General features: G+C 68.8%; 1 protein-coding gene across 1 annotated transcript; it reads left to right on the forward strand.

The window, feature by feature from the left end:
• The first annotated feature begins 1,282 nt into the window (after positions 1 to 1,282).
• ITGA7 (integrin subunit alpha 7) lies at positions 1,283 to 26,670 on the forward strand. The gene is given in 26 exon segments (XM_084223667.1): positions 1,283 to 1,817; positions 3,580 to 3,707; positions 3,778 to 3,857; positions 3,953 to 4,208; positions 5,355 to 5,474; positions 8,023 to 8,230; positions 9,543 to 9,736; positions 11,438 to 11,526; positions 11,611 to 11,724; positions 11,726 to 11,739; positions 12,529 to 12,624; positions 13,421 to 13,485; positions 14,331 to 14,500; positions 15,832 to 15,984; positions 17,492 to 17,604; positions 18,460 to 18,658; positions 19,386 to 19,466; positions 19,552 to 19,631; positions 20,454 to 20,531; positions 20,616 to 20,718; positions 21,961 to 22,128; positions 23,541 to 23,630; positions 24,691 to 24,801; positions 25,132 to 25,230; positions 25,474 to 25,596; positions 26,348 to 26,670. Coding segments are annotated over 26 exon segments (3,432 nt in total). The 5' UTR covers positions 1,283 to 1,500; the 3' UTR covers positions 26,531 to 26,670.
• The last annotated feature ends 267 nt before the right edge of the window (positions 26,671 to 26,937 follow it).

Raw genomic sequence — 26,937 nt, forward strand, 5'->3', positions numbered from 1 at the left:
AATCCTGACAATAAATCCCGAAAATAACCCCCCCAAAAATAAACCCCTGAAATAAAGCCCCGAAATAAAACTCTAAAAATAAAATTTAAAATAATAATTTAAAAAATAGAATAAAACCCCCTCACCAAAAATAAAAAAACTGAAATAAAACCCCAAAATAAAAATAAAATTAATAAGAAATAAAAATAAAATCCCCCAAAAAAAGAAAAATGGGAAGAATTGGGATGGGGAGGAAGAAGGGGGGGTTGGATCCCCCCCGATCCCGCTCGGATCCCCCCAAAATCCCCCCAAAATCCCGGGGGGGAGGGGCAGGGCTGGTTCACACGGCCCCGGCGCTCCCAAAAATCCCAAAAATCCCCCAAATCCCCAGGGGGGGTTTGAGAGGGGCTAAAAATAACCCGGGAGCTGGAAAAGGGCCCAAAATCCCATTTCCACCCCAAAAATAACCCGGGAGCTGGAAAATGGCCCAAAAAATCCCAATTGCACCCCAAAAATCCTCCCTGGGCTATGGGGTCACTGCCCGGGCCTGGGTTTGGGGTCACCCCCGAGATTTGGGGTCACTCTGTGGGTTTGGGGTCACTCCCTGGGTTTGGGGTCACCCCCGGGATTTGGGGTCACTCCCAGGATTTGGGGTCACCCCTGGGTTTGGGGTCACTCTGAGGATTTGGGGTCACTCCCGGGATTTGGGGTCACTCCCAGGATTTGGGGTCAGTCCCTGGGTTTGGGGTCACTCCCCGGGTTTGGGGTCACCCCCGGATTTGGGGTCACTGCCGAGATTTGGGGTGAGTCCGGGGGATTTGAGGTCACTCCTGGGTTTGGGGTCACTCTGAGGATTTGGGGTCACCCCCGGGATTTGGGGTGAGTCCCGGCATTTGGGGTCACTCTGTGGGTTTGGGGTCACTCCCCAGGTTTGGGGTCACTTCAGGGATTTGGGCTCACTCTGAGGATTTGGGGTCACCCCCTGGGTTTGGGGTCACCCCCTGGATTTGGGGTCACCCCGGGGATTTGGGGTCACTCCCCGGGTTTGGGGTCACTCCCTGGGTTTGGGGTCACTCCCTGGGTTTGGGGTCACTCTGGGATTTGGGGTCACTCCCCGGGTTTGGGGTCACTCCCCAGGTTTGGGGTCACTCTGAGGATTTGGGGTCACCCCCTGGGTTTGGGGTCACCCCCGGGATTTTGGGTCACTCCCTGGGTTTGGGGTCAGACCGAGGATTTGGGGTCACTCCGGATTTTGGGGTCATTCCTGGGTTCGGGGTCAGTCCCGGCATTCGGGGTCCCGCCCCTCCCCGCCCCTCCCGGGCTCTCCGGGGCTTCCCCGGTTCCGCGGGCGGGGCCGGGGCGGAGCCGCCCCCGGGAGCTCCGAGAGCCGCGGGAGCCGCGGAGGCTCCGGGACCTCCGGGAACTGCGGGAGCCGCGGGAGCTGCGGGAACCGCGGGGGCTCCGGGAACTACGGGAGCTGCGGGGGCTCCTCCCGCGGGCGGCGGCACCGGCAGCGCGGGGATGGCGAGCGGGGGCTGCCGGTGGCTACCGGGGCTCTGCCCGGGGCTACCGGGGCTCTGCCGGTGGCTACTGTCGGTGTCCCTGTGGCTACCGGGGCTGTGCCGGTGGTTACCGGGGCTCTTCCCGGGGTTACCGGCGCTGTCCCTGTGGTTACCGGGGCTGTACCGGTGGTTACCGGCCGTGTCCCTGTGGCTACCGGCGGCCGCCGCCTTCAACCTGGACGGGAGCAGCCCGGTGCTGAAGGACGGGGACCGGGGCAGCCTCTTCGGCGCGGCCGTGGCGCTGCACCGGCAGCTGAGCCCCGAGCCGCGGGCGTGGTGAGCGGGGGAACCGGGGGGAACCGGGGGGAACCGGGGAGGACGAGACCCCCGGGATGGGCAGGGAGGGACCCCCGGGGTTTGGGGGTTCGGGAGCCCCGGGAGCCGCGGGAATGGGGAGAGCGCAGAACCGGGCACCGGGGCGGGGAGAGCCCGGGATCCCCGGGGTTTGGGGGGGATCGGGAGCCCCCGGGGTGGGGGGATCCTCCTGGCGGGGTTTTGGGGGGTTCGGGAGCACCGGGAGCCGCGGGGCTGAGGGGGACCGGGACCCCCGGAGCGACCCCAGAGCGAGGGGACGGTGCCGAAGGGACAGGGACAGAAGCGACGGTGGCAGAAGGGACAGGGACAGGGACAGGGGACAGGGACAGGGGACAGGGACAGGGGACAGAAGGGACAGGGACAGGGCCAGGCCGCCTGCGCCGCCCGAGATTATTCAGCATTAGCGGGGGAGGGGGGCTCGGGGGGGCTCTGGGGGGGCTCCGGGGGGGCTCGAGGGGGGCTCGGGGGGCGAGCGCTGCCCCGGAGCTCTCGGCTGGAGGGATCCCCCCGACCGGGCCCCCCCCGGGCCGTGCGGCGAACGCCCACCCGCGACTGCCGGCCACGGCCCCGTGTCCCCGTGTCCTCCTGTCCTCCGTGTCCCCCTGTCCTCCGTGGCCCCGTGTCCCCCTGTCCTCCGTGGCCCCCTGTCCTCCGTGTCCCCGTGTCCCACTACCCCAGTGTCACCCTGTCCCCCTGTCCCTCTGTCCCCCTGTCCCCTGGCCCCCGTGTCCCCCTGTCCCCCTGTCCCCCAGCCCCCGTGTCCCCCTGTCCCTCTGTCCCCCTGTCCCCCTGTCCCCGTGTCCCCCTGTCCCACAGCCCCCGTGTCCCTCTGTCCCCCAGCCCCCGTGTCCCCCTGTCCCTCTGTCCCCGCGCCCCCCCGACCCTCCGCTTCTCTCGGGCCGTTACCGGGGGTCTCAGCCACGGGGACCCCCGGTGCGGGCGGCTCCCAGCGCGCTGTCACCCGCGTCCCCCCACCCTTCACCCCCCCCGGTCCCCTCCGTGCCCCGCCCGCCCGCTGTCGCCGCTGTCGCCGCGGTGTCGCCGCTGTCGCCGCGGTGTCGCAGCGCTGCCGCCCGCGCCGCGTTCCTGGCACCGAGGGCGGCTTTGGCCGCCGGTGCCCGGTGCAGGTGTCGGCGGAACCGCGCCGGGCTCGGCTCCACCGACGCGGCCCCGCTGTCCCCCGGTGTCCCCGGGTCCCGGGCCGGCCTTGTGGCGCCGTCCCGGCTCCTTGGGGCGCCCGGTGCCTCGGTGTGCTCGGTCCTTTTTTGGCCATGTTGCTGCGGGGTTATTTTGAGTGAATTCCAGGTTATTTTTACCGCCTCTGCCTCCCGCCACCCCCGTGGGCTCCGCCGCGTCCCCGCGCCACCGCCACCCCGCGCTCGGTGGCCCCGAGCGCCCCCCCGGCCACCGGAGCAGCGCCGGTGGCACCGGGAGCGCCCTGGCGGGGGTCCCGGGGGTGTCCGGGCTGTCCCCTCCTGTCCCCTCCTGCAGCGTCCCGGGCACGGGGGTGGCACAGCCGCGCCCGGGGGGTACCGGGGGGGTCTCGGTGACCCTCGGGGACCCCTCCCCAAATACTGACGGGGGTCGCTGCCCCGCCAGGCTCCTCGTGGGAGCCCCCCGGGCGCGGGGGTGGCACAGCCGCGCCCGGGGGGGTACCGGGGGGGGATTCGGTGACCCTCGGGGACCCCTCCCCAAATGCTGACGGGGGTCGCTGCCCCTCCAGGCTCCTCGTGGGAGCCCCCCGGGCGCGGGCGCTGCCCGGCCAGGCCGCCAACCGCAGCGGGGCTCTGTTCGCCTGCCCGCTGAGCGCCGAGCCCTCCGACTGCTGGCGGGTCCCCATCGACGAGGGAGGTGAGCGGGGGTCCCGGAGGGGTCCCGGAGGGGGGGATCCGGCCGGGCTGACCCCTCCCGGTGCCCGCAGAGGACCCGCAGCGCGAGAGCAAAGAGAACCAGTGGCTGGGGGTCACCGTCAAGAGCCAAGGGCCGGGCGGCAAGATCGTGGTGAGCCCCGGGAGGGGGGTGGGCGACACCGGGGACACCTCCGGGATGGGGGGGGGTCCCGACCCGAGCTGAGCCGGCCCCGGGTGTCCCCGCAGACCTGCGCGCACCGGTACGAGGTGCGGCACCGCGTGCGGCAGCCGCTGGAGACGCGGGACGTGATCGGGCGCTGCTTCGTGCTGAGCCAGGACCTGCGGGCGCGGGACGAGCTGGACGGCGGCGAGTGGAAATTCTGCGAGGGCCGAGCCCCGGGCCACGAGCGCTTCGGCTCCTGCCAGCAGGGCCTGGCGGCCGCCTTCAGCCCCGACCGCCGCTACGTGCTGCTCGGGGCGCCCGGCACCTACAACTGGAAGGGTGAGGGGCGCTGGGACCCCCAACTGGGGGTGTGGGACACGTAACTGGGAGGGTGAGGGGCCTGGGATCCCCCCCCGGGGGTGTGGGACCCATAACTGGGAGGGTGAGGGGCCTGGGATCCCCAACTGGGGTGTGGGACACGTAACTGGGAGGGTGAGGGGCCTGGGATCCCCCCCGGGGGGAGTTTGGGGGGTCTGGGGGGCTGGGGGAATGCTGTCCCTGTGGTGTCCCCCTCACTTAGGGAGGGGTCCCAGCTCAAACAGAGCCCCCCTGGAGCCCTCGGTGTCCCCATTGTCCCCCCTCACCCTGGGGAGGGGTCCCCGCCCCTGGGGTCACTCCATCCCCCCTCCCGGAGCCGGGGGGGCCCTGAGGGTCCCCCCGCTGTCCTCCCCGTGTCCCCTGGGGAGGGGTCCCAACTCATCCAGAGCCCCCTGGAACCCCCTGGAACCCTCGGTGTCCCCATGTCCCCCTGTCCCCGTGTCCCCTGGGGAGGGGTCCCCGCCCCTGGTGCCGCTCCGTGCCCCCCTCCCGGGGCCCTGAGGGTGTCCCCGTGGTGTCCCCATTGTCCCCTGGGGAGGGGTCCCCGCCCCTGGGGTCACTCCATCCCCCCTCCCGGATCCGGGGGGGCCCTGAGGGTGTCCCCGCGCTGTCCCCCCGTGTCGCCCCTCACCCTGGGGAGGGGTCCCCGCCCCTGGTGCCGCTCCGTGCCCCCCTCCCGGGGCCCTGAGGGTGTCCCCGCGCTGTCCCCCCCGTGTCCCCCCTCACCCTGGGGAGGGATCCCCGCCCCTGGTGCCGCTCCCTCCCCCGTCCCGGGGCCCTGAGGGTGTCCCCGCGCTGTCCCCCCGCTGTCCCCCCCGTGTCGCCTCACCCTGGGGAGGGGTCCCCCGCCCCTGGTGCCGCTCCCTCCCCCGTCCCGGGGCCCTGAGGGTGTCCCCGCGCTGTCCCCCCGTGTCGCCGGGCCCGCAGGGACGCTGCGCGTGGAGCAGCTCGGGCAGAGCTCCCTGGACCTGCTGCGCCCGGACGCCGGCCCCTTCGAAGCGGGGGGGGGAGAAGGAGCAGGACCCCTCCCTGATCCCCCTGCCCGCCAACAGCTACCTCGGTACGGGGGGGCTCCCCCGCGCCCCCCTGACCCCCCGGATCCCCCAGGGCTGCTCTTTGTGACAAACATTGAGAGCGCCGCCCCCGACCAGAGGGTCTTCCGGACCCCCGAGCCCGGAGAGAGGGTCCCCGGCGCGGCCGCGGACGTGGGGCACAATTCCTACCTGGGTTCGTGCGTGCCACGCGTGTGCCACCCGCGTGTCACCCGCGTGTCACCTGCGTGCCGTGTGTCACCCTCCCCGTGCCGTGTCGCCTCCCCCCCCCCGACATCCCGGAAGGGTCCTGCGGGCACACGCGTGTGGCGCTGTCCCCGCGGGGGTTCTGTCACGCGTGTCCCCTCCGTGGGTGTCGCCTTCAGGGGTGTCACCCGTGCGGGTGTGGCGGTGACACCCTCGGGTGTCACCTGCACGCTCGTGTCCCCATCGGGACTGTCCCCAGACACGCCCCTGTCCCCATCGGGACTGTCCCCAGACCGCCCCTGTCCCCTCCCGTGTCCCCATCGGGACTGTCCCCACACCGCCCCTGTCCCCTCCCGTGTCCCCATACCGCCCCTGTCCCCTCCCGTGTCCCCGTCGGGACTGTCCCCAGACACGCCCCTGTCCCCTCCCGTGTCCCCCTCCCCCCGCACACGCACACGTGTGGCCGCATCACCCCCCCCTCCCCCCGGTGACACTGCATGGCCCCGCCCCTCTTGTGTCCCCACCCCGGTGTCACCGTCCCTGTCCCCAATCCCTGTCCCCTTGTCTCTGTCCCCATCCTTGTCCCTGTCCCTTCGAATCCCCGTGTCCCCAGTCCCCGTGTCCTCTGTCCCTGTCCCCTCGCTGTCCCCTCGCTGTGCCAGGGCTGTGCTGGGGGCACTGCCAGGCTTGGGGGGGGATCCCAGAGCTTTGGGGGGGTGTCCCAGAGCCTGGCATGTCCCCGCTTGTCCCCTCGGTGTCCCCGCTTGTCCCCTCGGTGTCCCCGCTTGTCCCCTCGGTGTCCCCGCTTGTCCCCGGTGCTGTTTTTGCATGGGGGGGGATGCATGGACTGTGGGGGAGGGGCTGGAGCCTGGCTGGGGCTGGGGGGGCTTTGGGGGCTTTGGGGGGCTCGGGGGGGCTCGTGGGGGATGCTCACGGCAACCACTGCACGTGGGGGAGGGGCTCTGCTCTGCATTTTGCTGCTCTGGTCCCCAAAATTCTCCATTTTCCACCCAAAATCCGCCCTTTGCCCCAATTTCTGCCATTTGCCTCCAAATCCCCGACCCGCGGTGTCCCCGTGTCCCCGGGCTGTCCCCGCGGGGCTCTCGGTGGTCCCGGGGCTGGGGTGACAGCGCTGTCCCCGTGGTGTCCCCGTGTCCCCGCAGGGCTCTGGCGGTGACAGCGCTGTCCCCGTGTCCCGCAGGGCTCTCAGTATCCCCGTGGTGTCCCCGTGTCCCCGGGGCAGTCCCGGTGTGACAGCGCTGTCCCGGTGTCCCGCAGGGTTCTGGCGGTGTCCCCGTGTCCCCGGGGCATTCCCGGTGTGACCCCGTGTCCCGGTGTCCCGCAGGGTTCTCGGCGGACGCGGGCCCGGGGCTGTCCCGGTGTCCCCGCAGGGCTCTGGCGGTGACAGGGCTGTCCCGGTGTCCCGCAGGGTTCTCGGTGTCCCCGTGTCCCCGTGTCAGTCCCGGTGACCCCGTGTCCCGGTGTCCCACAGGGTTCCCGGTGGTCTCGGGGCTGTCCCCGTGGTGTCCCCGTGTCAGTCCCGGTGTGACCCTGTGTCCCGGTGTCCCGCAGGGTTCTCGGTGTCCCCGGTGCTGTCCCGGTGTGACCCCGCTGTCCCGGTGTCCCGCAGGGCTCTGGCGGTGACAGGGCTGTCCCGGTGTCCCGCAGGGTTCTCGGTGTCCCCGGGGCTGTCCCGGTGTCCCGCAGGGTTCTCGGTGTCCCCGGGGCTGTCCCGGTGTCCCGCAGGGCTCTGGCGGTGACAGCGCTGTCCCGGTGTCCCGCAGGGTTCTCGGTGTCCCCGCGTCCCCGTGTCAGTCCCGGTGACCCCGTGTCCCGGTGTCCCGCAGGGTTCTCGGTGTCCCCGTGTCCCCGGGGCTGTCCCGGTGTGACCCCGTGTCCCGGTGTCCCGCAGGGTTCCCGGTGGTCTCGGGGCTGTCCCCGTGGTGTCCCCGGGGCATTCCCGGTGTGACCCCGCTGTCCCGGTGTCCCGCAGGGTTCCCGGTGTCCCCGTGTCAGTCCCGGTGTGACCCCGCTGTCCTGGTGTCCCGCAGGGTTCTCGGTGTCCCCGGGGCTGTCCCCGTGGTGTCCCCGTGTCAGTCCCGGTGACCCCGTGTCCCGGTGTCCCGCAGGGTTCCCGGTGATCTCGGGGCTGTCCCCGTGGTGTCCCCGGGGCATTCCCGGTGTGACCCCGCTGTCCCGGTGTCCCGCAGGGTTCTCGGTGTCCCCGGGGCTGTCCTGGTGACAGGGCTGTCCCGGTGTCCCGCAGGGTTCTCGGTGTCCCCGGGGCTGTCCCCGTGGTGTCCCCGGTGCTGTCCCGGTGTGACCCCGTGTCCCGGTGTCCCGCAGGGTTCTCGGTGTCCCCGGGGCTGTCCCGGTGACCCCGTGTCCCGGTGTCCCGCAGGGTTCTCGGCGGACGCGGGGCAGTCCCGGTGTGACCCCGCTGTCCCGGTGTCCCGCAGGGTTCCCGGTGTCCCCGGGGCTGTCCCGGTGTCCCCTCGGGGCTCTGGCGGTGACAGGGCTGTCCCGGTGTCCCGCAGGGTTCTCGGCGGACGCGGGCCCGGGGCTGACGCGGCCGCACGAGCTGAGCTTTGTCACGGGTGCGCCCCGGGCCGATCACCGGGGCGCGGTGCTGCTGCTGCGGCGGGACAGCGCGAACCGCCTGGCGGCCGAGGCCGTGCTGGGCGGGCCCCAGCTGAGCTCGGCCTTCGGCCACGCGCTGGCGCTGCTCGACCTCAACAGCGACGGGTGCGACACCCGCGTGGCACCTGCGTGGCACCTGTGTGACACCTGTGTCACCTGTGTGTCACCTGTGTCACCTGTGTCACCCGGCACCTGTGTTACCTGGGTGGCACCTGTGTTACCTGTGTGTCACCTGTGTCACCTGTGTCACCTGTGTTACCCGTGTTACCTGTGTCACCTGTGTCACCTGCCACCCGGGTCACCTGTGTGTCACCTGTGTTACCTGTGTCACCCGTGTTACCCGTGTTACCTGGCACCTGTGTCACCTGTGTTACCTGTGTCACCTGTGTGTCACCTGTGCCACCTGTCACCCGTGTCACCTCTGGCATCTCTGGCACATGGCACCTGTGTCACCTGTGTTACCTGTGTCACCCGTGTCACCCGTGTCACCCACGTCACCTGTGTGGCACCTGTGTGGCACCTGTGTCACCTGTGTCACCTGACACCTGTGTGTCACCTGTGTTACCTGTGTGTCACCCGTGTGTCACCTGTGTCACCTGCCACCCGTGTCACCCGTGTCACCTGCGTCACCTGTGTGGCACCTGTGTGTCACCTGTGTGGCACCTGTGTTACCTGTGTCACCTGTGTCACCTGTGTGTCACCTGTCACCTGTGTCACCTGTGTCACCCGGCACCTGTGTCACCTGGCACCTGAGCCCCCCTAATCCCCCTCCCCACTCCCTGAGCCCCCCCGAGCCCCCCTCTGAGGCCCCCAAGCCCCCTCCCCACCCCCTGAGACCCCTCAAACCCCCTCCCCCCACTCTGAGCCCCCCCCCAAGCCCCCTCCCCACCCCCAGGAACCCCCCCAAGCCTCAGAGCCCCCCCAAGCCCCACCCCACCCCCAGGACCACCCCCCCGAGCCCCCTCCCCCCGCTCTGAGCCCCCCCAAGCCCCCTCCCCACCCCCAGGATCCCCCCCAAGCCCCCTCCCCACCCCCCAATCCCCCCGAGCCCCCTCCCCCCACTCTGAGCCCCCCCCAAACCCCCTCCCCACCCCCAGGACCCCCCCCCAAGCCTCAGAGCCCCCCCAAGCCCCCTCCCCACCCCCTGAGCCCCCCCAAGCCCCCTCCCCCCACTCTGAGCCCCCCCGAGCCCCATCCCCACCCCACCCCCAGGACCCCCCCAACCCCTTCCCCACCCCCAGGACCACCCCCCCGAGCCCCCTCCCCCCACTCTGAGCTCCCCCAAACCCCTTCCCCACCCCCAGGATCCCCCCAAGCCTCAGAGCCCCCCCAATCCCCCCAAACCCCTTCCCCCCCCCCCGGCCGGACCGATCCATCCCCCTGGCAGTGCGGGGGTGACTCGGGTGTCCCCCCCCAGCTGGATGGACCTGGCCGTGGGGGCCCCCCACTATTTCGAGCGGCAGGCGGAGCTGGGGGGGGCCGTGTTCGTCTACATCAACCCGGGGGGGCTCTGGGGCAGCGCGACCCCCGAGCGCCTGAGCGGCCCCCGCGGCTCCGCCTTCGGCAGCGCGATCTGCTCGGCCGGGGACCTGGACCGCGACGGCTTCCAGGGTCAGGGGGGATCCGGGGGGATCCGGGGGGTTTGGGGGGGGTTAGAGGGGGTTTGGGGGGGTTTGGGGCTCTGCTCGGCCGGGGACCTGGACCGCGACGGCTTCCAGGGTCAGGGGGGGCTTGGGGAGGGGGATCCGGGGGGATCCGGGGGGTTTGGGGAGGGGGATCGGGGGGGATCCGGGGGGTTTGGGGCTCTGCTCGGCCGGGGACCTGGACCGCGACGGCTTCCAGGGTCAGGGGGGGCTTGGGGAGGGGGATCCGGGGGGTTTGGGGGGGATTTCGGGGGGTTTGGGGGTCTGCAGATGGACCTGGACCGCGACGGCTTCCAGGGTCAGGGGGGATCCGGGGGGCTTGGGGAGGGGGATCCGGGGGGATCCGGGGGGTTTGGGGGGGTTTGGGGGGGTTTGGGGGGGTTTGGGGCTCTGCTCGGCCGGGGACCTGGACCGCGACGGCTTCCAGGGTCAGGGGGGATCCGGGGGGATCCGGGGGGATCCGGGGGGCTTGGGGAGGGGGATCCGGGGGGATCCGGGGGGTTTGGGGCTCTGCTCGGCCGGGGACCTGGACCGCGACGGCTTCCAGGGTCAGGGGGGATCCGGGGGGCTTGGGGAGGGGGATCCGGGGGATTCAGGGGGATTTGGGGGGGGGTTGGGGGGGTTTGGGGGGGTTTGGGGCTCTGCTCGGCCGGGGACCTGGACCGCGACGGCTTCCAGGGTCAGGGGGGATCCGGGGGGCTTGGGGAGGGGGATCCGGAGGGATCCGGGGGGGTTTAGGGGGGTTTGGGGGTCTGCAGATGGACCTGGACCGCGACGGCTTCCAGGGTCAGGGGGGATCCGGGGGATCCGGGGGGTTTGGGGGGTTTGGGGGGGTTTGGAGGGGGTTAGAGGGGATTTCGGGGGGATTCGGGGGGATTCGGGGGGATTTGGGGGGGTTTGGGGAGGTTTGGGGGTCTGGAGATGGACCTGGACCGGGATGGCTTCCAGGGTCAGGGGGGGATCCGAGGGGTTTGGGGGAATTTCGGGGGGATCCGGGGGGATCCGGGGGGTTCGGGGGGTTTTGGGGGGGTTTGGGGGTCTGCAGATGGACCTGGACCCGACGGCTTCCAGGGTCAGGGGGGGCTTGGGGAGGGGGATCCGGGGGGTTTGGGGGGGTTTGAGGGGTTTGGGGGTCTGCAGATGGACCTGGACCGCAACGGCTTCCAGGGTCAGGGGGGATCCGGGGGGCTTGGGGAGGGGGATCCGGGGGGTTTGGGGGGGGTTAGAGGGGATTTCGGGGGTTTCAGGGGGATTTCGGGGGGTTTCGGGGGGTTTGGGGGTCTGCAGATGGACTGGACCGCGACGGCTTCCAGGGTCAGGGGGGATCCGGGGGATCCGGGGGGATCCGGGGGGTTTGAGGGGGTTTGGGGGGTTTGAGGGGGTTTGGGGGGGTTTGGGGCTCTGCTCGGCCGGGGACCCTGGACCGCGACGGCTTCCAGGGTCAGGGGGGGCTTGGGGAGGGGGATCCGGGGGGGCTTGGGGAGGGGGATCCGGGGGGGGTTTAGAGGGGGTTTGGGGGGGTTTAGAGGGGATTTCGGGGGGTTTGGGGGTCTGGAGATGCACCTGGACCGGGACAGCTTCGAGGGTGAGGGGCTGTGTGGGGGTGCTGCACCCCAGTCGGGTCCGTGGGGAGGGGTCTGCCCCCCCAAATCCCCCGAATCCCCCCCAGACCTGGCCGTGGGGGGCTCCGTTCGACGGCGCGGCAAGGTGTTCATTTACCGCGGCAGCGCCCTGGGCATCGTCACCCGCCCCGCGCAGGTGAGGGGGGCTCGGGGGGGTCTGGGGGGATCCCCGGGGGTCTCTGGGGGGGTCCGGGCTCAGCCAGGGCCGCCCCCTGCCCAGGTGCTGGACGGGGAGGCCGTGGGGGTCTCGGCCTTTGGCTACTCGCTCTCGGGGGGGCTGGACGTGGACGGGAACCTGTACCCCGACCTGCTGGTGGGGTCCCTGTCCGACACCCGTGGTGCTCTACAGGTGAGACCCCCGCCCCCAGCGGACCCCCAGACCTCAGGGACCCCCCCCAGAATGCCCCCAATTCCCCGAGCGGGACCCCAGAGCTGGGACCCCCCCAAAATCCCCCAATCCCAAACCCCTGGAGAAGCCCCCCGGCTGTGGGACCCCCCAGGATCCCCCAATTCCTGAGACCCCCCCCAGTCCCGAGCGGCCCCCCCAGCCCTGGGACCCCCCCGGACCCCCCAAAAATCCCCCAATTCCTGAGGATCCCCAATTCCCCGAGCGGCCCCCCAGCTCTGGGACCCCCCAAAATTCCCCCCCCCCCCCATCAATTCCTGACAATCCCAGACCCCCGGAGCGGCGCCCCCCATTCCTGTACACCCCCAAATCCCTGAAGCCCCCCACCCTTGGAAACCCCCCAAATCCCTGAGTCCCCCCCAAATCCCCCAGACCCCCAAATCCCCCAGACCCCCAAATCCCTGAGCCCCCCAGATCTCTGAGCCCCCCAAATCCTGAGCCCCTCCCAGATCCCTGAGCCCCCCCCGGCAATCCCCCCTTCCCAAGGACCCCCAAACCCCCAGACCCCCCCATTCCGAGTCCCCCCCAGATCTCTGAGCCCCCCAAATCCCCGAGCCCCCCCAAATCCTTGAGCTCCCCAGATCCCTGAGCCCCCCAATCCCCCAGACCCCCCATTCCGAATCCCCCCCTCCCGAATCCCCCCCCATTCCCGAATCCCCCCCCTCCCCGAGCCCCCCGCCGCTCGGGGGTGCGCTCAGGATTTGGGGGGGCTCCCCCCGGGACCCCCGTCAGGGCGCGGCCGGTGGTTCACGTGTCCCGGAACGTGTCGGTGCTGCCGCCGCTCATCGACCTGGAGCGGAGCAACTGCCGCGACGGCCCCGGCGTCTGGTGCGTGTCCCCCCCACCCGGGGTGTGACCCCCCCCCCCCGTGCCCCCCGTAACCCCCCCAGTGTCCCCCTTATCCTCCCCGTGTCCCCCGTGTCCCTCGTGTCCCCCCCCGTGTCCCCCTCCATGTCCCCCGTGTCCCCTCGTGTCCCTCCTCCGTCCCTCCCGTGTCCCCCCGTGTCCCCCCCGATTCCCCCCCCACGGTGTGTGTCCCCCCCCCCGTGTCCCCCTCCAGGTCCCCCGTGTCCCCTCGTGTCCTTCCTCTGTCCCCCCCGTGTCCCCCCCGTGTCCCCCCCAGTGTCGCCCTCTCCCCTCCCCGAGTCCCCCAATGTCCCCCCGTGTCCCCCCCGTGTCCCTGCTGCATCCTCCCCATGTCCCCCCGTGTCCCCCCCCCAAGTCCCCCCCGTGTCCCCCCCGTGTCCCCCCCAGTGTCACCCTCTCCCCTCCCCGTGTCCCCTCCCGTGTCCCCCCGTGTCCCTGCTGCATCCTCCCCATGTCCCCCCGTGTCCCCCCCCCAAGTCCCCCCGTGTCCCCCCCGTGTCCCCCCCAGTGTCACCCTCTCCCCTCCCCGTGTCCCCTCCCGTGTCCCCCCCGTGTCCCTGCTGCATCCTCCCCATGTCCCCCCGTGTCCCCCCCCCAAGTCCCCCCCGTGTCGCCCCCGTGTTCCCCCTCCCCGTCCCGCTGTGGGGGGGTCGGGACGCCCCCGGTGCCCCCCCGGTGACCCCCCCGGTGCCCCCCCGGTGCCCCCCCGGTGACCCCCCCGGTGATCCCCCCGGTGACCCCCCCGTGTCCCCCCCAGCCTGGAGGTCCGCGCGTGTTTCAGCTACACCGAGAGCCCGGGCGGCGACAGCGCCCCCCCGCTGGGTGAGTGACCCCGCGACCCCCGCTCCGGAGGGACCCCCGGTCCTGAGGGACCCCCCCAATCCAGGGACACCCCCCAATCCAGGGACCCCCGCTCCGGAGGGACCCCCCCCCAATCCAGGGACCCCCGCTCCTGAGGGACCCCCCGAGCCCCGGGACCCCCGCTCCGGAGGGACCCCCGGTCCTGAGGGACCCCCCGAGCCCCGGGACCCCCCGCTCCGGAGGGACCCCCCCCCAATCCAGGGACACCCCCAGTCCTGAGGGACCCCTCCCCATCCTTGGGAGCCCCCCCCATCCTTTGGGACTCTGCCCAAATCTTTGAGGCCCTATCTTTGGGCCCCCTCCCCATAATTGGGCCCCTTCCCCATCCTTTGGGCCCTCCCCATCCTTGGGACCCCTCCCCATCCCTGGGCCCCCTCCCCATCCTTGGGACCCCTCCCCATCCTTGGGACCCCTCCCCATCTTTGGGCCCCTTCCCCATCCTTTGGGACCCCCCCTCCTTTGGGACCCCCCCATCCTGTGGGACCCCCCCCAAATCTTTGAGCCCCCCCAACCTTCGGGCTCACCCCCATCCTTGGGACCCCTCCCCATCCTTGGGACCCCTCCCCATCCTTTGGGACCCCTCCCCATCCTTTGGGACCCCTCCCCATCCTTGGGTCCCCTCCCCATCCTTTGGGACCCTCCCCATCCCTTGGGCCCCTTCCCCAACCTTTGGGACCCCCCAAATCCTTGCGCCCCCCATCCTTTGGGCCCCCTCCCCATCCCTGGCCCCCCCCCCATGCTTTGGGACCCCCCCCCATCCTTGGGACCCCCCCCCATCGTGCCCCCTCCCCATTTCTGTGCCCCAGAGCTGCAGCTGCTGCTGGAGGCGGACGCGGAGCGGCGCCGCCGGGGGCAGCAGCCCCGGGGCTCCTTCCTGGAGCGGGGCCCGGCCGAGCCCGAGCACCGGCTGGCGGCGAGCCTGGAGCTGCCGCGGCCGCGGGAGCCGCGCTGCCTGCCCGCCACCTTCCGCCTGCACGTGCGTGCCTCGGCCTCGGCCCCGGCCCATCCTCATCCTCATCCTCATCGTCATTGTCATTGTCATCGTCAGCCTCATCCTCATCCTCATTGTCATCTTCATCCCCATCCTCATCCCCAGCCCCATCCTCATTGTCATTGTCATTGTCGTTGTCATCCTCATCGTGATTGTCATCCCCATCCTCATCCCCATCCTCATCCTCATCCTCATCCTCATCCTCATCTTCATCCTCATCCTCATCCTCATCCTCATCCTCATCCTCATCCTCATCTTCATCCTCATCCTCATCCTCATCCTCATCCTCATCCTCATCCTCATCCTCATCCTCATCCTCATCCTCATCCTCATCCTCATCTTCATCCTCATCCTCATCCTCATCCTCATCCTCATCCTCATCTTCATCCTCAGCCTCATCCTCATCTTCATCCTCATCCCCATCCTCATCGTCATTGTCATCCTCATTGTCATTGTCATCTTCATCCTCATCCTCATCATCAGCCTCATCCCCATCCTCATCCCCATCCTCATCCTCATCCTCATCCCCATCCCCATCCTCATCCTCATCCTCATCCTCATCCTCATCCTCATCCTCATCCTCATCCTCATCCCCATCCCCATCCTCATCCTCATCCTCATCCTCATCCCCATCCTCATCCTCAGCCTCGTCATCCCCATCCTCATCTTCATCCCCATCCTCATCCTCATCCCCATCCTCATCCTCATCCTCATCCCCATCCCCATCCTCATCCCCATCCTCATCCTCTTCCTCATCCTCATCCTCATCCTCATCCTCATCCTCATCCCCATCCTCATCCCCATCCCCATCCCCATCCTCATCCTCAGCCTCATCATCATCCCCATCCTCATCATCATTGTCATCCTCATTGTCATTGTTATCTTCATCGTCATCGTCATCGTCATCCTCATCCCCATCCTCATCCTCATCTTCATCCCCATCCCCATCCTCATCCCCATCCTCATCCTCATCCCCATCCCCATCCTCATCCCCATCCTCATCCTCATCCCCATCCCCATCCTCATCCTCATCCTCATCCTCATCCTCATCCTCATCCTCATCCCCATTCTCAGCCTTAGCTTCAGCCTCATCCTCATCCCCATCCTCATCCCCATCCCCATCCTCACTCTCGCCCTCCTCATCCTCCTCTTCCTCACCCTCACCTTCCTCACTCTCGCCCTCCTCATCCTCCTCTTCCTCACCCTCACCCTGTCCCCCATCCCCTCCTCCCCGTCCCCATTGTCCCCCCGTGTCCCCCCAGCACCTCCGGTGTCCCCAGCGCCCCCCTGACCTTCCTCCCCCTCCTCCTCCTCAGGATGACATCCGGGACAAGCTCCGCCCCCTCGCGGTCTCCGTGTCCTTCGCGGTGGCGGGGCCGCGGGGGTGGCCCCGGGGGGCGCGGGGGACGGAGCTGCCCCCGCTGTCCCCAGCGCTGAGCCCGCGCCAGCCCCGCACGCTGCGCACCGAGGTGGGCACGGGTGGCGCTGCCACCGCCGCCGCCCTCTGTCACCCCTGTGTCACCTACCTGTGTCACCTGCCTGTGTCACATACCTGTGTCACCCCCGTGTCACCCCGTGTGTCACCTGCCTGTGTCACCTGCCTGTGCCACACACCTGTGTCACCTGCCCGTGTCCTACCTGTGTCACCCACTGTGGCACCTGCCTGTGTCACACACCTGTGTCACCTGCCCGTGTCCTACCTGTGTCACCCACTGTGGCACCTGCCTGTGTCACCTGCCCGTGGCACCCCGTGTGTCACCTGCCTGTGTCACCTGCCTGTGTCACCTGCCTGTGTCACCTGCCTGTGTCACCCTCTGTCACCTGCCTGTGTCACACACCTGTGTCACCTGCCTGTGTCACACACCTGTGGCACCTGCCTGTGTCCTACTGTGTCACCCCCCGTGTCACCCTCTGTCACCCCCCGTGTCACCCCGTGTGTCACCTGCCTGTGTCACACACCTGTGTCACCTGCCTGTGTCACCCCCTGTGTCACTCACCTGTGTCACACACCTGTGTCACCCCCTGTGTCACTCACCTGTGTCACCTGCCTGTGTCACACACCTGTGTCACCCCCTGTGTCACTCACCTGTGTCACCTGCCTGTGTCACCCCCTGTGTCACCTGCCTGTGTCCTACCTGTGTCACCCACTGTGGCACCTGCCTGTGTCACCTGCCTGTGTCACGTCCTGTGTCACCCATTGTGGCACCCCCTGTGTCACCCCGTGTGTCACCTGCCTGTGTCACCCCCTGTGTCACCCACCGGTGTCCCTCCTGTGTCACTCACCTGTGTCACCCTGTGTCACCTGCCTGTGTCACACACCTGTGTCACCTGTCTGTGTCACCCCATGTCACCTGCCTGTGTCACCCACTGTGGCACCCCGTGTCCCTCCTGTGTCCCTCCTGTGTCCCACCAGTGTCACACACCTGTGTCACCTCCTGTGTCACCCTCTGTGTCCCCCACCTGTGTCCCCCTTTGTCCCCCTGTGTCCCCCCTGTGTCACCCACCTGTGTCCCCCAGTGTCCCTCCCGTCCCAGTCTGGGCCACTTGCAGTGTCCCCCGTGTCCCCCAGTGTCCCCCCCGGTGTCCCCAGTGTCCCTCCCGTGTCCCCAGTGTCCCCCCCGGTGTCCCCTTGTCCCCCCCGGTGTCCCCTTGTCCCACCCGGGCACACCTGGAGTGTCCCCCTGTCCTTCCCGGGGCTGTCCCACCTCACCTGGCAGTACCTGCATTGTCCCCAGTGTCCCTCCCGTGTCCCCAGTGTCCCCCCCGGTGTCCCCTTGTCCCCCCCGGTGTCCCCTTGTCCCACCCGGGCACACCTGGAGTGTCCCCCCGCCCTTCCCGGGGCTGTCCCACCTCACCTGGCCGTACCTGCAGTGTCCCCCGCGCGTCCCCCTTGTCCCACCTGGAATCCCCTCCTTGTGGCCGTGTCCCCGGCCGGGCTGTCCCCAGTGTCCCCGCGGTGTCCCCGTGTCCCCCCAGGTGCATTTCCTGCGCCAGGGCTGCGGCGATGACAAAATCTGCCAGAGCCACCTGGAGCTGCGGCCGCGCTTCTGCGCCCGCCTGGGCGACAGCGACTTCCTGCCACTGCCCAGGTGAGGGGACAGCGCCACCGCGGGGGTGGCACTGCCGTGTCACCGTCAGGGAGCGGGGGTGTCCCCAAAGGGGTCACAGGGGCGAGGGTGGCACTGCCGTGTCACCGTCGGGGAGCGGGGGTGTCCCCAGGGCAGCCACCGCGGGGGTGGCACTGCCGTGTCACCGTAAGGGAGCGGGGATGTCCCCAGGGCAGCCACCGCGGGGGTGGCACTGCCGTGTCACCGTAAGGGAGCGGGGATGTCCCCAGGGCAGCCACCGCGGGGGTGGCACTGCCGTGTCACCGTCGGGGAGCGGGGGTGTCCCCAAAGGGGTCACAGGGGTGAGGATGGCACTGCCACCTTCACCCTGGGTATCCAAGGATGTCCCCGAGGCGAGGATGGCACTGCCATGTCACCGTCAGGGAGCGGGGGTGTCCCCAAAGGGGTCACAGGGGTGAGGATGGCACTGCCACCTTCACCCTGGGTATCCAAGGATGTCCCCAAGGCGGTCACAGGGGCGAGGATGGCACTGCCACCTTCACTCTGAGTGCCCGGGGATGTCCCCAAGGTGGTCACAGGGGGGAGGATGGCACTGCCGTGTCACCGTCGGGGACCGGGGGTGTCCCCAAGGCAGTCACAGGGGCGAGGATGGCACTGCCACCTTCACCTTGAGTGCCCGGGGATGTCCCCAAGGGGTCACACGTGGCACTGCCACCTCTCTGTGAGTGCCCGGGGATGTCCCCAAGGGGTCACAGAGGCACTGCCACCTCTCTGTGAGTGCCCGGGGATGTCCCCAAGGCAGTCACATGTACAAGGCTGGCACTGCCACCTCTCTGCGCGGGATGTCCCCGGGTCTGAGGGTGGCTGTGCCCGCAGGGACGAGGATGGCACTGCCATCTTCGCCGTCAGTGACCAGAAGGACGTGGCGCTGGAGGTGCAGGTGACCAACGAGCCCTCGGACCCCGCGCAGCCCCAGCGCGACGGCGACGATGCGCACCAGGCGCTGCTCGTGGCCGCCTTCCCCCCGGAGCTGCCGTACGCGGCCACCCGGGCCGAGGAGAGCGCGGGGCTCGGGGTGCGACAGGGACAGGGACAGGGGACAGGGGATGGGGACAGGGGATGGGGACAGGGGATGGGGACAGGGGACAGGGATGGGGGACAGGGGACAGGGATGGGGACAGGGGACAGGGACAGGGGACAGGGACAGGGGACAGGGACAGGGGACAGGGATGGGGGACAGGGGACAGGGATGGGGACAGGGACAGGGGATGGGGACAGGGATGGGGACAGGGGACAGGGGACAGGGGACAGGGACAGGGGACAGGGACAGGGGACAGGGATGGGGGACAGGGGACAGGGATGGGGACAGGGGACAGGGGACAGGGACAGGGACAGGGGACAGGGACAGGGACAGGGACAGGGACAGGGACAGGGACAGGGGACAGGGACAGGGATGGGGACAGGGGACAGGGACGGGGATGGGGACGGGGATGGGGACAGGGATGGGGATGGGGACAGGGGACAGGGACGGGGACAGGGGACAGGGGATGGGACAGGGGACAGAGGGACAGGAGGGGGACAGATGGATAGAGGGGAACAGGAGGGGAGAGGAGGGGCGGGGGGGATGGTCCTGGGCGTGTGGGATGGGGTCACTCTGGGGTCACTCTGGGGTCACTCTGGGGGTGCCCTCAGGGTTGGGGTCACTCTGGGGTCACTCCGGGGGTGCCCTCAGGGTTGAGGTCACTCTGGGGTCACTCTGGGGGTGCCGCAGGGGGGCTCAGCCCTGTCCCCCTCCCCCCCAGGACAAGGTGCTGTGCTTGGCCAACCAGAACGGCTCCAGGGTGGAGTGCGAGCTGGGGAACCCCCTCAAACGCGGGGCCCAGGTGGGCGCAGCCCCCTCCCCAACCCCCCCCGACCCTCCCCCGACCCCCAGGACCCCCCCCCCCACGCTCACCTGCCCCTCCCCAGGTGCGCTTCTTCCTCATCCTCAGCACCTCGGGCATCTCCATCCACACCACGGACCTGGAGGTGCTGCTGGAGCTGTCCACGTGAGCCGGGCGGGGGGCTGCGACCCCCGGGCTGGGGATGGAGACCCCCGGGCTGGGGATGGAGACCCCCGGGATTGGGGATGGAGACCCCCGGGGTTGGGGTGGAGACCCCCGGGGGGGTGGGGATGGAGACCCCCGGGCTGGGGATGGAGACCCCCGGGATTGGGGGATGGAGACCCCCGGGGGGGTGGGGATGGAGACCCCCGGGCTGGGGATGGATACCCCCGGGATTGGCGATGGAGACCCCCGGGGTGGGGATGGAGACCCCCGGGATTGGCGATGGAGACCCCCGGGATTGGCGATGGAGACCCCCGGGATTGGGGGGATGGAGACCCTCGGGATTGGGGATGGAGACCCCCGGGATTGGCGATGGAGACCCCCGGGGTGGGGATGGAGACCCCCGGGATTGGGGGATGGAGACCCCCGGGCTGGGGATGGAGAACCCCGGGATTTGGGGTCAAACCCCCAGGATTTGGGGGCTGGGATCCCCGGGGATTTGGGGGTCAGACCCCCAGGATTTGGGGGCTGGGATCCCCGGGGATTTGGGGTCAAACCCCCAGGATTTGGGGGCTGGGATCCCCGGGGATTTGGGGTCACGACCCCCGGGATTTGGGGGTCACAGCCCCCAGGATCACAGGTGAAGCCCTGTGGAATTTGGGGATCGGAGCCCCCCAGATTTGGTGACAAAACCCCGGCAGTTTCAGACTCCACCCCCACAACATTTAGGGTCGGGGGGCTGCAATTTGGGGTTCAGACCCCCCCGCACGGCCCTTGGGGTTTTTCCTTTTGGGGTCCCACCCCCCGACCCCAATTCCCCCCCAGGACCAGCGAGCAGCCGGGGCTGGAGCCGGTGGTCGCCCGCGCCCGCGTGGTCATCGAGCTGCCCCTGGCGGTCACCGGGTGAGCGGGGCCGGGGTCTGGGGGCGCCGGGGGGCGGTTTTGGGGTCCCCCGGGACCCCCCCTCACACCGGGGTGTCCCCGCAGCGTGGCCGTGCCCCCCCGGCTGTTTTTTGGGGGGCAGGTGCTGGGGGAGAGCGCGGTGAAGAGGGAGAGCCAGGTGGGGAGCGCCGTCCGCTTCGAGGTCACGGTGAGAGCCCAAAGGGACCCCAAAATAGGGACCCCCAAAAGGGACCCCAAAAGGGACCCCCCCCAAAAGGAACCCAAAAACAGAGCTCCCGAAAGGGACCCCAAAACAGGGACCCCCCCCAAAAGGGACCCCAAAAGGGACCCCAAAATAGGGACCCCCCCCAAAGGGACCCCAAAATAGGGACCCGCCCAAAAGGGACCCCAAAACCAGAGACCCCCAAAAGGGACCCCAAAAACAGAGCCCCTGAAAGGGACCCCAAAACAGAAACCCCCCCCAAAAGGGACCCCCAAACAGAGCCCCCGAAAGGGACCCCAAAACAGGGACCCCGAAAGGGACCCCAAAACAGGGACCCCGAAAGGGACCCCAAAACAGGGACCCGCCCAAAAGGGACCCCAAAACCAGAGACCCCCGAAAGGAACCCCAAAAACAGGGACCCCGAAAGGGACCCCAAAACAGGGACCCCCCCCAAAAGGGACCCCGAAAGGGACCCAGAAAGAGACCGCCCGAAAGGGACCTCAAAACAGGGACCCCCCAAAAGGGACCCAAAAACAGAGCCCCCGAAAGGGACCCCAAATCAGAGACCCCCCCAAAACGGACCCCAAAACAGAGAACCCCCAGGTGTCCCAGCGGGGCCCCGTGCCGTTTTTGGGGGTCAGGGCTGTTTTTGGGGTCCGGTCCATTTCCGTTGTGTCCCCCAGGTGTCCCAGCGGGGCCCCGTGCTGTTTTTGGGGGTCGGGGCCGTTTTTGGGGTGCAGTCCATTTCCGTTGTGTCCCCCAGGTGTCCCAGCGGGGTCCCGTGCTGTTTTTGGGGTCCCGCCCGTTTTTGGGGTGCAGTCCATGTCCTTGTCTCCCAGGTGTCCCAGCGGGGTCGGGGGTTGTTTTTAGGGTCAGAGCTGTTTTTGGGGTGCAGCCCATTCCCTTGTCCCCCCAGGTGTCCCAGCGGGGTCCCGTGCTGTCTTTAGGGTCAGAGCTGTTTTTGGGGTGCGGTCCATGTCCGCTGTGTCCCCCCAGGTGTCCCAGCGGGGCCCGGTGCTGTTTTTGGGGTCCGGTGCCGTTTTTGGGGTCCGGTCCATGTCCTTGTCCCCCCAGGTGTCCCAGCGGGGTCGGGGGTTGTTTTTGGGGTCCCGCCCGTTTTTGGGGTGCGGTCCATTCCCTTGTCCCCCAGGTGTCCCAGCGGGGCCCCGTGCTGTTTTTGGGGCTCAGAGCTGTTTTTGGGGTGCGGTCCATTCCCTTGTCCCCCAGGTGTCCCAGCGGGGTCCCGTGCTGACCACGCCCGGCGTGGCCGCCCTGACCGTGCAGTGGCCGCTGGAGCTGCCCAACGGGAAGTGGCTCCTGTACCCCCTGAGCCTGGAGCTGGGCACCCCCCCCGTGCCCTGCAGCCCCCCGGCCAACCCCCTGCGCCTGGCCCTGGTGAGCTCGGGGGGCTGGGGGGCAGGGGGGTGCCCAGGGGTGGCCAAAGGTGGCCAGGGGTGCCCAGGGGTGCCCAGGGGTGTCCAGGGGTACCCAGGGGTACCCAGGGGTGTCCTGAGGGTGGCCAGGGGTGTCCAAGTGTGGCCAGAGATGTCCAGAGGTGTCCAGGGGTGGCCAGGGGGTGTCCAGGGGTGGGCAAAGGTGGCCAGGGGTGGTCAGAGATGTCCTCAGGGTGTCCTGAGGGTGACCAGGGGTGGTCAAGGGTGGTCAGAGATGTCCTCAGGGTGTCCAGGGGTGTCCTGAGGGTGGCCAAAGGTGTCCAGGGGTGTCCAGGGGTGTCCAAAGGTGGCCAGAGGTGTCCAGGGGTGGCCAGGGGTGGCCAGGGGTGCCCAGAGGGTGTCCTGAGGGTGGCCAAAGGTGTCCAGGGGTGGCCAGGGGTGGTCAGTGGTGTCCTGAGGGTGTCCTGGGGGTGTCCAGGCAGTGTCCAGGGGGTTCCAGGGGTGGCCAAAGGTGTCCGGGGGGTGACCAGAGGGTGTCCAGGGGTGGCCAGGAGTGGCCAGAGATGTCCTGAGGGTGTCCTGGGGGTATCCAGGGGTGGTCAGGGGTGGTCAGAAGTGTGCCAGAGGTGTCCAAAGGTGTCCAGGAGGTGTCCAAGGGGTGCCCAGGGGCAGCCAAAGGTGTCCAGGGGTGGTCAGAGATGTCCTGGGGTGTCCAGGGGGAGTCCAGGGGTGTCCAGGGGTGTCCAGAGGGTGGCCAGGGGGTGCCCAGGAGGTGTCCAGGGGTGGTCAGAGGTGTCCTGGGGGTGTCCTGGGGGTGCCCAGGAGGTGTCCAGGGGTGTCCAAAGCTGGCCAGAGGTGTCCAGGGATGTCCCAGGGGTGTCCAAAGGTGGTCGAGGGTGGCCAGGAGCGTCCAGAGATGTCCTGGGGGTGTCCAGGGGGTGGCCAGGGGTGGCCAGAGATGTCCTGGGGGTGTCCAGGGGGTGGCCAGGGGTGGCCAGAGATGTCCTGAGGGTGTCCAAGGGGTATCCAGGGGTGTCCAGAGGTGGTCAGGGGTGGTCAGAGGTGTCCCAGAGGTGTCCAAAGGTGTCCAGGCAGTGTCCAGGGATGTCCCAGAGGTGTCCATAGGTGCCCAGGGGGTGTGCAGGGGTGTCCAGGGGTGGTCAGAGGTGTCCTGGGGGTGTCCTGGGAGTGCCCAGGAGGTGTTCAGGGGTGTCCAAAGCTGGCCAGAGGTGTCCAGGGGTGTCCAGAGGTGTCCAGGGATGTCCCAGGGGTGTCCAGAGGTGTCCAGGGGTGTCCCAACGGTGTCCAAAGGTGGCCAGAGGGTGGCCAGGAGCATCCAGAGATGTCCAGGCGTGCCCAGGGGTGCCCGGGGGTCCCTGACCCCCCCTCCCCATGCCCATCTTTGCCCCCCAGGAGCTGCCGGGCCGGGGGGATCCCCCTGAGGAGCCCCCGGCCCGCTCGTGGTCGGTGCCCGCGGGGAGGAAGAGGAGGAACGTGACCCTGGTGAGCGGGGGAGGGGCGGGTTTGGGGGGGCCCTGCTCATGGGGGGCACCCCGTGGGTCTGGGGTCCTCCTCCTCTGGGGGGGTCCCAGGATCCCCCCGGTCCTGGCGTGCCCCTGCTCCGGCAGTGCCTCATTTTGGTGTGTCCCCATTCTGGGGTGTCCCCATTCTGGGGTGTCCCCATTCTGGGGTGTCCCCATACTGGGGTGTCCCTATTTTAGGGTGTCCCCATTTTGGTGTGTCCCCATTCTGGGGTGTCCCCATTTTGGTGTGTCCCCATTTTGGTGTGTCCCCATTCTGGGGTGTCCCCATTCTGGAGTGTCCCTATTTTGGGGTGTCCCCATTCTGGGGTGTCCCCATTCTGGAGTGTCCCCATTCCCGAGGTCACTCCAGTCCTGGTGTCCCCCTGCTCTGTCCTGCCCTGCTCCGGTGTCCCCCCATTTCCAGTGTCCCCCTCATTCCCGGGATGTCCCCATCCACGGGGTGTCCCTCCGCTGTCCCTGCCCTGTCCCCCCGCTGTCCCCTCAGTGTCCCCTCAGTGTCCCCTCTATCCCAGGACTGTGCCCGTGGCACGGCGCGCTGCCGCCCGTTCCGGTGTCCCCTCAGTGTCCCCGGGGTGTCCCCTCAGTGTCCCCTCAGTGTCCCCGGTGTCCCCTGCAGGACTGTGCCCGTGGCACGGCGCGCTGCCGCCCGTTCCGGTGTCCCCGGGGTGTCCCCTCAGTGTCCCCTCAGTGTCCCCTCAGTGTCCCCTGTGTCCCCTGCAGGACTGTGCCCGTGGCACGGCGCGCTGCCGCCCGTTCCGGTGTCCCCTCAGTGTCCCCTCAGTGTCCCCTCAGTGTCCCCTCAGTGTCCCCTGTGTCCCCTGTGTCCCCTGCAGGACTGTGCCCGTGGCACGGCGCGCTGCCGCCCGTTCCGGTGTCCCCTCAGTGTCCCCTCAGTGTCCCCTGTGTCCCCTGCAGGACTGTGCCCGTGGCACGGCGCGCTGCCGCCCGTTCCGGTGTCCCTGCCCTGTCCCCTCAGTGTCCCCTCAGTGTCCCCTCAGTGTCCCCGGTGTCCCCTGCAGGACTGTGCCCGTGGTACGGCGCGCTGCCGCCCGTTCCGGTGCCCGCTGCCGTCGCTGGAGCGCTCGGAGCTGCGGGCGCGGGGCCGCCTCTGGAACGGGACCTTCCTGGAGGTGAGCGCGGCCCGGGGGGCAGGGGGCTCGGGGGCCTGGACCCCCCCAATCCCCAATTCCCAATTCCCAATTCCCCAATTCCCAATTCCCAATCCCCAATCCCCCATTCCCCAATCCCCAATCCCCAATCCCCAATCCCCAATCCCCAATTCCCCAATTCCCAATTCCCCAATCCCCCAATTTCCCAATTCCCAATTCCCAATTCCCCAATCCCCAATTCCCAATTCCCAATCCCCCAATCCCCCAATCCCTCAATCCCAAATCCCTAATTCCCCATTCCCAATCCCCAATTCCCAATCCCCCATCCCCATTCCCAATTCCCCATCCCAGGAGTTCCTGGACGTGGAGAACCTGGAGCTGATCGTCAGCGCCGCCGTCTCGGTCACCTCCCCCCGCGGCAACGTCGTCATCAGGGACGCGGTGGCACAGGTGGGGACACACCTGGGGACAGCCGGGGACACCTGGGGACACCCCTGGGGACAGCCAGGGGCACCCTGGGGACACCCAGGCCTCCAGGACCTCCCCAGGATCCCCTCAGAGACCCCCCCCCCCCTGATGTCCCCTGATGTCCCCAAGCCTCTCCAGGCCCCCTCGGTGTCCCCATGGCATGATCCCCCTCTGTGACCCCTGTGTGACCCCTGTGTGACCCCAGTGACCCCTGTGACCCCTCAGATGTCCGTGTCCCTGCACCTGGACCCGGGCGTGGCCGTCACCGCTGTCCCCTGGTGGGTGCTGCCGCTGGCGGTGCTGCTGGGGCTGCTGCTGCTGGCGCTGCTGGTGCTGGGCCTCTGGAAGGTGAGGGGCGCCCTGCTATCGCGATACGGCGCGATAGAGCGTGGCGTGTCGCGATATACCCCTTGCTGTCCCACGCCGTATCGCTGTATCTCACTCTGTCGGCTGCCATATCGTGATATACCCCGTGCTCTTCAGTGCCATATCGCGATATCCCATGCTGTACAGTGCCACATCGCGATATATCACGCTTTTCAGTGCCATATCGTGATATCTCCCGTGCTGTCCGCTGCCATATCGTGATATCCCCGTGCCCTCCTCCGGTGCCGTATCGCGATGTCCCCATCCCCTCTGCTACCATATCACGATATCCCTTGTTCTCCGGTGCCATGGCACGATATACCCCACACTGCCTGGTGCCGTGTCGCGATATCTCACTGTGTCCAGTGCAATATCACAAAATCTCACTCTGTCCAATGCCATATTGTGATATATCCCATTGTCCGGTGCCATATTTGATATATCCCACTGTCTGGTGCCGTATCGTGATATATCCCGCTGTCCGGTGGCATATCACGATATATCCCGCTGTCTGGTGCCATATCGCAATATCTCACGCTGTCTGGTGCCGTATCGCGATATATTCCACTGCCCAGTGCCATATTGTGATATATCCCGCTGTGTGGCGGCATGTTGCGATATCTCACTCTGTCCAATGCCGTATCGCGATATATCCCGCTGTCCGATGCCGTATCGCGATATATCGCGCTGTGCGGCGGCATGTCGCGACATCTCCGCGCCCTGTCTCCCCCAGCTGGGGTTCTTCCGGCGGGCGGCGGCCCCGCCCCCGGCCGTGCCGCGGTTCCGGGCCGTGCGCATCCCGCGGGAGCAGCGGCCGCAGGCGCGCGAGGGCCGCACCGGAACCATCCTGCGGCCGCACTGGGCGGCCGGACCCACGGACAGGGACGGCGACGGCGCCGCGCCAGGACCCGCCTGACGGACGGACGGACAGACACCCAGGAGGGACGGACGGACGCGGCTGGACGGACGGACACGGCACGGACGGATGGACACGGCACGGACACGGGAGGGACGGGGACGGCGCCGCAGCCAGACCCGCCCGACAGACGCCCACGGACAGACGGACACGGCACGGATGGACAGACGGACGCAGCATGGATGGACAGACGGACACGGCATGGATGGACAGATGGACACGGCATGGATGGACAGACGGACACGGCGTGGATGGACAGACGGACACGGGATGGACACGGGAGGGACAGGGACAGCACTGCGCCAGGACCCGCCTGACGGACGCCCGCGGACAGACGGACACAGCACGGACGGACAGACGGACACGGCACGGCATGGATGGACAGATGGACACAGCTTAGACACGGG

This window comes from Fringilla coelebs (genome assembly GCF_963513975.1).
Source record: "Fringilla coelebs genome assembly, chromosome: 30".
Classification (NCBI taxonomy): domain Eukaryota; kingdom Metazoa; phylum Chordata; class Aves; order Passeriformes; family Fringillidae; genus Fringilla; species Fringilla coelebs.